Source organism: Stegodyphus dumicola, chromosome 6, assembly GCF_044657685.1.
Source record: "Stegodyphus dumicola isolate Sdum_Otavi_A_Nest chromosome 6, ASM4465768v1".
NCBI lineage: Eukaryota > Metazoa > Arthropoda > Arachnida > Araneae > Eresidae > Stegodyphus > Stegodyphus dumicola.
The window spans coordinates 82,190,086-82,202,243 of NC_140773.1; the positions used below are offsets into that span (position 1 = coordinate 82,190,086).

Genomic DNA, 12,158 nt, shown 5'->3' on the forward strand with positions numbered 1-12,158 from the left:
TTTTATAAAACAAATTCATAATCAAAATCGCTGTTGTTAGTTATCGAAAAATAACCAAGATGTGATTTTTGCGTAAATGTCACTAAACTATACAAATTGCTATTATCCATCACACTATGAATGTTTCTTTCATGCGAAAGTGTCCCTTTTTCGATTTGTATGGAACTGTTGTGCTTCGAAACATTGTCAAGCGAGCTTCTGAATGTAAACATAGAACACCCCATCTGGTGACCGAAGCTTCGAAGCAGTGCTTCACTTCTAGTGCCGGTTGGCCACTCCTTCCTTTCTTACCTCCACGTGTTTCTGTATTGGTATGTCATTTTAGAAAAAGTCTCATTTAGTGTCAAAATACATATGTTAGAATAATCCTAAGTTGCGCTTTCGAGACATAAGAAACGCAAGTTGAATTTCGTCAATCGGTCCAGTAGAACGGGAGAACAAAACTGTTCGTTTTTTTTTTTCGCAGGGTACTTTTTCAAACTATTACTTTCACAAGCATTTCACTTGAACAAAACATACTTTAATATTTTAGTGAAAATAAAAATTTTATTAATAAACACCTAATTCTTAGGTAATACCATTACTGGAAGCTCAGGTTCCTGAAAAGTTAAACTGGACCGAGTTGGTTAGAAAATAAGTACATTTTTCTACCGGCAGCTGTCACCTGCAGGCACTTAAAACTACTATATTCATTTATTTCTACCTGAAGCTGCAAAAAATCGTTTGCATAAGTGTATCTACTTGTAACAAAATAACACCTTTTAACTACATATTAAAAAAAGAAGATATATTTTAAGAAAGACCTAATTCGTAATTAATACCATTACCGCAACTTAGAGTTGGCATTTTTCTACTAGCAGCGCCTATCAGCGGCTGAACGGAAAAGTCGCTGAATATTGATAGTTTGGCCCGGATTTGAATCTCGGTAAATAGTCTAGTGGCACTGCAGTTTTCATTACTTTCCTCACGTCTAATATAAATACGAACCCAGTTTCACTTAGAAAATAGTATACAACGATATTTCTCCACTCAGGCAGATAGACCTTAAATGCCGTAAACCCTATAACCCAACCTTCTGCCGGCAGCAGTCATCTTCAAGTACTTAAAATATTATTGTTGTTTATTTGTAATGGAAGCCATGGAAAACAGTTCGTGTAGGTGCAGGCACTTGTAAGCAAACAATGCATTTTAACTATTTATTGGAAGTATGAGTTGTATTTTATAAAGATACTAATTCATAATCAATACTGTTTTTGGAAATTTTAGTACACCCAACAATTAAGCAGGATGACTATGGATCAGTCATATTTCTACCAGCTAGAGCCAGTCAGGGATTGAGCAGGATAAGATTGCAAAACATTTGTAGTTAAACCAGAAACTGACCCTGTTGAAACGGGAAGGCAAAATTAAGTTTCCGTGATTTATTTCCTATGGATGAGTTTCCCTTAACAAATCCTTCACGAAGACTTGCCATTTCATAGGCATATATCTCTGTTTGCTTTCCTTTGAAAGATTGATTCAAATCCGTAAGTCTGCCGGAGAACATCATAAACCTATACATTTGCGAAGTTATATGCGCAACAAAAGTAGGATGATTCCAGATAGAAAATACTAATATTTCTTTTACAGGCCACCATCCCTTTGTATTACTTAACAAGTGGCTATCTAAAAGGACGAAACATATCAGATATGTTGACTTTTACTGTAATTTTCAATTGAACCAAATACGCATTTGCAACTTTTAAAATCTGAAAAACACAAGTCTGCGATGTTATCGCTAGGCTACGATTTGTAAGCTTCTTTAATTTTCACCCCGATATTTTTTACCACGATGTTTTCAAACTGCAATGTTTTTAAACCTCTATATATTCGATGGCGATGTGTTATACGACGACGTTTTAGGACTGCCCTGTTTTAGACTTGCTTTCTTTTCTCCTACGATGTTTTGTAAGACGATGTTGCCCCCTTGAGCTGTTTTCTCCGCGACGTTTTCATACCTGGTGTTATCAGCGGAAACCACCCAAGGCTATATAACTGAAATTATCAAGAGCAATTACTTCCCTAAGTACAAATACATTGTAATTGCAATTAAAATGTAATTACTATTACAGTTATATAAGATTACAATTACGTTATATTATCAGGTTCAATGTTCCGCCTTACTTTCTTTGGGAACATGCAAGGACCTGACTCGGAACAGGGAGCTTACTAAAGCTATGTTCAATAACTGTGGGAAGTAGACAAGATACACAGGAAGGGTATACAAAAGCCTTTATTTTTCACTCTTTACAATAATTTCCGTACTTCGGAATACAGAGACCAACTACTTGTGGTCTGAACGTAAGAATATAAAAATATTTAACTAAACTCTAACTTAACTTTGGAATAATAAACAAGGAAGATTGGCCGTATATTAACAGGAAGCCGTATGTAGTACAGAGAACTGTTAACACTACAATACGTTTAAAATTATCACGAGGATTATACCTCTGGCCTGGAAGGCAAACAGCAACCGAGTAAAACTTCTAAGGCAAGCGGCCTGCTTCGACTAACTCCTTCCTCTCTCTCGCTTGGTAAAAAGCCACAACTTAAGTACTTGGCGTTCGCCAGACAAATTTTGCATAAATAAGTTAACGCTTTTAATTCTGGCCGGAAGTAGAAAATAAGAAGTGATAGTAAAGATTTAAAATAAAATAAACGTTAGTAAAACTTAAGATCCTTACAATATAACTGCAATTTGTAATTATAATCGAATTATACAATTATTTTGCCCAACTATGGCTTATACTCATGAATGCAAAGCTCAGAAAAGTAAGTTAACTTTTTTAAATCGTAACAAAAGTCAAAAAGAAATATTTAAATTAAATAAACAGAAAACTTTCTGGTAATACTTTGCATTTGAATTGAAAGACCATATTTTTCCGAAGGCAATCTGGGAAAAGAGAATTTCTGATACCGCCCCAACAATCTTTATTTTAAGAATAATGTTTTTGTCTAAATTTTAATATAATGCGTTTAGTAATTATCATTTTCACAAAGAAACTTCATAATGGTCAACCACAATTACAAACGATGTTATTTTTCTTTGGAGGTAGTTGCCACTGAGAGAATGTTTTTACAACGATAAGTTCAATACCGATGTTTTTAGAATATGATATAATTAGTAATGATATTTATTTATATTCTCAGAAATACCGACCAGTTTCAACAGTGGTCATTCTGAAAATTTTCATTTTATAAACAAACATATTAGTTCTGAAAATGAGAAAAATCCTCGTTCATTTCTCTCAGTTTGTATTTATGATCCGACTATTGTTTCAGTTTCCATTTACTACACATCTTTCTAAATGAAATGTTTCATGCAATAATTTTGTTACAAATTAGCTCTCCATGATTAAAATATTTTTCCTCCACATTTTTTTCATTCAAAAACACTTTTTGAAGGGAGCTTCATAAAATCCTTTAAGAAATTTATTTGCAATGCTATTTTGCAAGTATGAAACGCAGTTTAAATAACAAATCTTAAACTCCGACGTGACAGTGTGGAACAATAACTGTCGGCAATGATGCACATTGTGACATGAAATCTAGCAGGAGGCCACCTACGGCGATCCCAAAAGACCGTTAACATCACTTTCCCGACAGATGGCACTGAACAGCATTTTTGGTCACAAGCGAACCTAGATGTTTCTACTGTGGTGTGATGTTAATGCTTCAACGGTGTGGTGTTGGACTCCAATGAAAACTATTATGATGGAACACCGCATGAAGATTTTATTGAACGCCCAAAATAAAGGGCTACATACAATCCACAAGAGAAAAACCTATATCTTTCTTTTTTTTTAAAAAAATTCTAATATCTCTACATTTTACGTGCGAGAGCAATACGTGGCTCTCGAGCCTGCGTTTGAAACAATGCCAACATATTCATATTATTTTTTTAAACAATTAATTCAACTATTGAAAACGTATTCGGAAGTTAAATAATAATAATATTCATTTTATGCTCTCGAAACATCCTTGTCCATATTAATCTTCAGTTTCTTCTTCCTTTATGTGACCTTATCACACCACACTATACTCTGCTGGTTCGATTCCGGAGTGAAATGCATTATCCGCGTTTCACTGCAGGTAACAATACGGTCCAGGAAACGTTCTTCCTTCTCGGCATACCGTTGCAGATGATTCACTGAAGCAATCAATCGCTTGTCTTTCATCATGTCATCTAACTGCTTAGGCACTCACCGACATGAAAGCTTCTTCTACTCTAAAGACCTATAAACGATGTCGTAAACACTCCCATACGAAATGCTAAGCTCCCGAGAAATGTCCTTCAGGTGCATAGGCCGATCCGCTTTCATCATTGCATCAACGCTGGAAATGTTGTCCTCACTCAGTGAAGAATGCGGCCTTCCCAAACGCTCATTGTCATAGAGGTCTTTACGGCATTTTGCGAACTCACAACACCACCACCCAAAGCGAGACACTTTGCCTCATACGTAGGCTGCATTTCCCTGTAAATTTCGATGGGCATTCGTCCTTTGCTCCATAGAAAATGCTGTCCCCGTGTGAAACACAACCATTATTTTCGGCAATTCACAGTAGCGCTGTGCCGAGGAGTTTAGCAGCAGATAAGGCTGGACCGGTTTATGAAAGGTCCATCACTTGGAATGAATGTGTTGACTTCATTTACAGCCGTAATTTGGCTAAAAAATAGGGGCGAAGACTTTCTGATTTGCCCTCGTATTACTGTTTACCACCCCTCGCGTAATGGCAAAGTTGATGGCATTCATAGAACATTAAAAACAGCCTTAAAAGCTCACAACAACCTATCTTGGAATGACCCATTACCAACAAAACTTTTGGTTTCGGATACTGCTATCCAAGAAGATACAAATCATTCTGCTGTGTAATTTATGAACAGACAGTCAGACTGGAGAATTTATCAGCGAGCCAAGTATCCAGACAGCATCAGAGACTTACAGAAACAGATAGAAGTCGTCGAACCCAGGTAGATTTGTAAAAATTTATCTCAACAAATATTTTTATACAAAGACTTCAAAAACTGTTCTCGTGGATTTCAGCGAATAGGTCGAGTAAAAAAAACTGTGGAACCTCCTTAGGAAGAACCATTTCCTGCCATTGGTAGCAAAGATAAATATTTTTCTATTAGCTTAAAAAGAATTCATGTATCCCTCGACTGCATGAAACCAGTTTATAATTTAGTTTAGGGAAATTCTCACTCTACAGAACCTGGCAACAACGAATTGTACAAACCGGTCTCAATCCAGAGATGTGGATAAAAAATATTCTCGCACAGGTAGAACTGTTACGCTTGCCTGTCAGATTCAAGCATTTTATTTAAACTCTTCTGACAGTGATAATTTTTTGACAATAGTTAACATTACAATGCTAATCACTACCTATTTTTGAGTCTTCGTAATGTAACTTAGTTCTTTGTGAGGGAGTAGTGTAAAGGTTAGCGTATCAGTAATAATTATTTTTATTTTAAGTATTTTATACAATTTTCAAGTGCATTTTTAACTTCAAGTATTTTCTCTTTGGACGTATTTAATTATTTTGGAAAATTAACTTTAATGCTTTGTTATTTTTCATATTTATATTTCTTTTATGTTGAATAGCAACAAGTCATTCGTGACAATTTTGTTTTTTAATTTTTTATTCCATTGTTTATGTCATTCTAAGTATCAGCTCACAAATAAAAAGTAGTAAAATTTGCTAATCGATAGTGCTTCTTGCTGTTTCTAAATTGTAATTCGATTTGAATGCCGGTAGTGAAAGACTATAATGTCATTCGACGACCATTTCAGTTGTAACAAACCTGCAATAATGTTAACTAAATCGGTAGAAAATAAGGTGCATGATGATGCAAATACCCATAATTCTACATTGTAGAAATTAAAATCCATTCCAAAATTTAACAAAGCAAAGCAAAAGCATACTACTTCTTGAGTATTTATGTCATTATCGTAGTCCATTCCAAAAATTATTATATTCTTCAAATCATTATTTACATTTACTAATACTTCGAATTACATTATCAGCAGAAAGTAGCATTTAAACCGAAAACAGAACTTTATTATTGTGTAAAGATTTATATTTATTTTAACTAATAATTTAAAGTTTTACTTGAAACTTTCCTATAAGCCTTCATTCCCCTAATTGTCAGTGCCAGAATAGTTAAATGTTGTAGCGCGCGTGAACGAATACAAATTTTCTATTTTGAAGGAAGTAGTTAAAAGCCGAGTTTCAGTAGGAGAAAAGAAAGAGTTAGGCTTTAGCTGCCGTCTCTGCCGTAGGTACGTTTGCTTATTGCTGGTTCAAGTGGCTTAATTGCATTGCTTTGCTGCCCCTAGTTTAGAAAGGGGTTGAAATTACGGGATCTCGCTGAGCTCTGTAGGCTAGTTTTATCACTTGTTAATATTTCAACTTTTAGTTTCAATTATCTGACTTTCAGTTACTGTCCAAGTAGAGGCGAAGTTTGTTAGCGTCGAGTTGACGCATTGTAAATTTTAAAGAGTTAATAAAGGGTATGTGAACCCTTCTCCTGTGTAGTTTCCTGCTCCTCCAGTATACAGATAGAAGTTAACCCACCTGGACTCTACAATTGTAATGAAAAAACATCTATTTTCGATAAGGTTTTAGGTTTATTTAATTACGGCAAAGCACACAAAGGCTACCTGTCTAAAGAAAGAGGAAGGACTTTCTAAGGGAAACTGGCTGATATACACGTTACACATGGGGAAAATCACAAAAACGCCCATGCAGCCAGCCCGTTCGCCAGAATTCGAACTCCAGACCGAAATTCTGTGTTCAGCGACTTTACTGCTCGGCTGCTAGTGGACGCCCATTTTCGATAAGAAACTTGGTCTTACTGTTCACAATACAGTGACCCTCAAAGTGTTCGAACACTTTGAATTCTTTTATGAAAAGAGCAGTATACACAGATTTAGCAAATTTTAATCGCATTTTTAAATACAATTTTTATTTTATTCCTAACAAAATTTTGTATAGGATATACTTAAATAACAAATTTAAAATATTTAAAAATAAAAATATATGTTCATAAAAATTGTAGGACACTGAGAAAAACTGCCAAAAATGTCGAAAATTATTAACTTTTAAAAAGTGTAAGATTTAGCGCATCCTTTTGCGTCTAACAAGTGTCCAAGTATTTAAGTCCATTGAATACTAGGAGTTGAGTTCGACCCCACTTCAGTTCTAACAAACGTGGTTCGCGGTTTTCTCTGCGTGTAACGTGAATACGAGAGAATTAACCTTAGAAAGTTCTACAGGACTGCGTCCCTGCTCTTACTAAGATAACCCTCTTGTAATTGCACATTCAAATAGCTTAACGTAACCATTTCTTTGCTCATATTACCCATTGCAAACATTTGACATTGAGTGGAACTAACATTTTCGGAACTTCTCTCACAATGTTATCCTATTCTTTTAATTGGATTTTTGGTAAAGTGCTATCCTAATTCGCATCTCTAGTTTATCTCTCAATTTACTTCTGAATTTCAAAATAAAAATCTTAGAGGTTTTTCTTACTTTTAAACCATTTTTCTTGCTAAATGACTTAGCTATTTACACTGATCTGAAACATCTTCTGGCAGTTTAAGGGGAAACTGATGTATCAAATCGGGAATAAAATCTTGCAGAAAAATTTACAGGACATAAACGTGGATTTGTTAAAATGCTTCTAAGTAAAAAAAAAAAAAAAACCTTGATAGTGCAGAGTAAATTTTAGTGAATAAGGAATTCTTTTTAAATTTAGAATTTTGCTTTCACTTTGAATAATTTTTATGATGCTAAATGTATTCGAACGCATTAGCTTTCTAAATACTTGTGACATTTTTCAAGATACTGTGGCATGATGTCATGAATAACACAGAGCATTCTAATTTGAATTTATTCGCATAATAATCTCAGACGATTTTTAAAACTATTTACATGACTTAAACCAAATATTTTTAATTCCAGTTTTTCTGAACGACTTTTGTAAATCTTAATTTCTCTAAAAAGAATGACATCCTAAATCCTATTCTTCTAGTCTGATTAATTTTCATTTTTAAAACTGTTAAATTACTATTTTAATAAATGTCATATATATATATTTAATAAATTTAATATATCTGCAAGAAATCGATAAAAATATTATTTAAAAACTACGTCTGAAAAACTCTAATTTAACTACTATATGCAAAGTTATGCAAGTTATTTTATAGCATAATCGTAGGTGTTCCGACACCAATGTAGATACATCTTATTTTTTATAAAATGAGTTCTAATAGAAAAGAGTTTATATATTTGGGAGTTTCATGTTTTGTTTCTTTATATTATATAGTTTTATCTACAATGCGTGTTGTTTAAAATTTTATGCTACTTAGATAACTAACATAAAAATTCAAAATTTAAGGTTGAATTGATTTTTGACATTTTCGTCGTCTGTCAGATTAACCAATGATGTCGAAATATTCCTTTATGAATTGCGAATTGCGAAATCATGTCTAGTGTAATAGACCAACAAAAAATTAAAATGACAATAATTGTAAATGGAAGTTATATATAAGCAAATGCATACATTTATTTAAAATATCTTTTACAGTTAATGATGTAAGTTGCAATAAAAATAATGCCAGGTTTAGAAAAAGATGCAAATTTCATTTTGCAAAAATTAAGGAATGATGTTAACGCTATAATACAAAATATATTTGTAAAACTGCAATGAAAATTACGGGTAATTTGTCTGTATAAAAAAAGAAGTTTGAGCTAATCAAAAATTAAATATGCTGCACTGTATTATAAAAACACCAATAGTATACGAAAAGTTTTTATTAGGAAAAATCGCATTTGATGAACATGAAAAATTAACTGCTTATTTATTTCAGGTAATAAAATTAAGAGAACTCATTAATCGAATTTTTTTCTAAAACTCATATCAAATGCCGTTTGGAAGAGATTTGCAGCTGTTATGTCATAGTAATGTAATACTTTCTCATAGTTAAAATTTTTTATTTAATAAGCTTTCATTAAAGTCAAATTATTTAATCTCCTAAATTAAATTTCAGTAAATAAATTATTATTGGTTCATAGTAATGGCAATAAGAACTCTTAATTTAAGTATATTAAAATAAGTTTTTTGAGGATTCATTCATTCATTTCCGATAACGCTTGTCATAGCACTTTCTATCGATTCCTTTCCGGTTGCGAAGGCTATTGCTTCCAGTTGCTCCTTTGAAAGAGTTAATGATTCGAAAAATATAACAATAAAGCCACCAATAAGTTTTGTCAGTATTAATCATTCATTCATTTTTCGATAACGCTTTCATTCATTTTCGATAATTCATTCATTCATTTTCGATAACGCTTGTCATAGCACTTTCTGTCGATTCCTTTCCGGTTGCGAAGGCTATTGCTTCCAGTTGCTCCTATGAAAGAGTTAATAATTAGGAAATATAATAATAATAAAGCCACCAATAAGTTTCGTCAGTATTATCCTTATTTAAAAATATATGGCTTTAATGAATAGAAATAGTGCTATCTGCAGAGAGAAGGCTAAATTATCTGCACATTGTCACATGACTGTGCAATCGAAAATGACACGCTGTTGAGTGAGCGTGTCCTGTAGTATACAGTGTTGCAGTTTTTTTAATCTGATCAGTGCTATTAAAATAATGGCTTTTGAGGTAAGATTTCATTTTATTAGACAGAAAATAGTCCGCAGGTGTTGAATCTGGAGGATAAGGCGGATGACAAATTATGCAGACACTGATAAGAATGGGATTGAGAGTGTAAATAAATGAGTACACAGGGTAGGACAGAGCAACTTACTTATTTAAATTTGGTGTTATGAAGCGACGGTTCCTCCAAGGAGAGTGGAAGTAGTACATTTGATAGGGCGGGGCGTATAATTCCGCTTGGTTTACCTAACATCATGAAGAGGACGAAGGGGAAGAGCGAGTTCAACGTCGTGACACCTTTTTAACGGTCGCTAAATCATCGCCACGCAACGTGCATTCCGTACCCATTTCAATATTGCCCACCGTGGTCGTGTTCCTGGCCAGTAATCGATTATTGCTTGGGTAAACAACTTCAAGGAAGCTGTTGATAGGAAGAGAAAAAGACCTGGGCTTCCACGAACAACAAGGTTACCCCAAAACGTTAACAAGGTAAGACTTTCTAAGTTACGATTCCCTCAGCGCTCTGCCTCTCAAACATGCAGCTGCTGTTGGATTGTCTGCTCGTTCTGTGAGACGAATCCTTCATGAAGAACTGAATTTTATCTCTATAAATTAGATTTGATGCAAGAACTTATTCCATGCGGTTTTGTTGCTCGAGGAAATGCATATGAGGCGTTGCTTGGCATGTTTCACGGCGCACTTGTTTTCTTTAGCGATGAGGCTCACTTCCAATTTTTTGGAATCTGTATATAAGCAGAACATGCAGTTGGAGCTCTGATAACCTCAGACGACTTCATCAGTGTCTCCTATATTCACAACGTGTGACTATTTGATGTGCCACTGTAGCAAGTTGGAATAGTTGGTCCATTGATTTTTGAAGAAAACTAACGGGCAGTTTCGATGACTTCTGACTGTTATGTTTCCTGCCCAAGCTCGACGAAATAGATGGGGGAAATATGTAATTCCAATAGGACGATGCCATGGCTCACGCAGCACGAGTGTCAATGACTGTTTTGAGGCAACACTTTCCAGGACGCTTCATCTCCTTGAGGGGCAATTTACACTGGCTAGGATGGTCGCATGATTTAGCTCCCAGCGACTATTTTTATGGGGCTATTTAAAATCACTTGTTTCAATGATAGTCAAAGGACCATAGATCGCCTGAAGAACAACATCTGTCAAGCTGTTGCAATGATTCAAATATGATATTCAAGATATTCAACAGGAGTGCTCCTATCCTAAGTCATCACTGTGAGTGATCATCATTAACTACCATTGCCTTCAAACTTCCAAAGCGCAGTACTAGTTCTTTGAACTCTGATGCTCAGATATATGAACTATGAACTTTGAACTTTACATTATTATCTGATGCTCAGATCACAAAGTGCTGTCCATACTGCAGCGCACAATTCTGTGCACATTGAACTCTGTGTAAAATGAACTCTGTGAAATCTGTGCACAATCACACAACGACACTGCCAACACAAAAATAACATAGCATTATAACTCACATCATACCCATCTTCCCAAATGCTAATGTATTCCTCCAAGCACACCAACAAATGTCAAACTGCAACATCTAATTAATTGTAACATGTTATCTGCACCTATACCAATATACCTGTACCTCAACTATCTGCACTCCAATTTATCTGTATGTGTGTTCTTCTTATCTAAATAACCTGTTACTTTAATGTAATTTATTATGTCAATAGTGTAATGTAATGACTTGATATGTAATCTTTTGTCTTTATACTCAATAAATGCCAGAAAAGTCTACTGCGATGGGGCAATACCATTTTTGCTGTAACGATGTTGTGGTGCCCTCTACACCTTTTTCTGTTCTGTTGATATGCTGGAAAGAGTTGAACGGAACTTCCGAGTCCCATTAACGCAGTGTATTGAGAATAATGGACACCATCTGTCTGATATCATCTTTGAAACTGCTTAATCATAAAATTTAAATGTTGACTATGATGTTGTTTACAGGATTAAATATATATGCGCATTACTTTTGTTCACTGAATTTCTAAGTAACCAAGTAGCTTTGCCCCACCCTGTATTATTATTACGGTCTCCAGAACAAGTTGAGCGAGTAGATAGTGAACTGCAAACTGAGCACGAGTTTTATTTTATCTTAATATCTATCAGTTATTGCAATCTTCTTAAATTATTGAAATAAATTCTTCGGAGGAATGTCGGAGTTAATTAAAAATGCAGATTTGCTGATATATTTGCTGTAGCTGTCCGCTCAGGCGGAAAAGAGGTTAGTGACTACGGTCCCGAATATCCCGAGTTCGAATATCGGAGAAAGCAATCGATGTAAATTTTCTGCCCCTTCATAGGAGGTAACGGTGACTGCCTACTAGATGCCTCCATAACAAAATGACCACCACTTCTGGCCTTACAAATGCCAAAGCGTAAAATGGCTAGTGCTCGCTCTTCAAAAAA

General features: G+C 34.6%; 1 protein-coding gene across 2 annotated transcripts in view; it reads right to left on the reverse strand.

Annotated features, from left to right (window-relative positions):
- Positions 1-12,158, reverse strand: part of LOC118187088 (axonemal dynein light intermediate polypeptide 1-like) — a 95,688-nt gene that overhangs the window by 19,654 nt on the left and 63,876 nt on the right. The window contains exon 6 of one of the 2 annotated variants that reach the window (XM_035357270.2): positions 8,777-9,455. The exons of the other annotated variant lie outside the window; for it this stretch is intronic. Within the exon in view, the coding sequence (XP_035213161.1) occupies positions 9,375-9,455 (81 nt within the window). The 3' untranslated portion in view covers positions 8,777-9,374. Of the gene's footprint in view, positions 1-8,776; positions 9,456-12,158 lie in introns of those variants that run through there. 2 annotated transcript variants of the gene reach the window in all.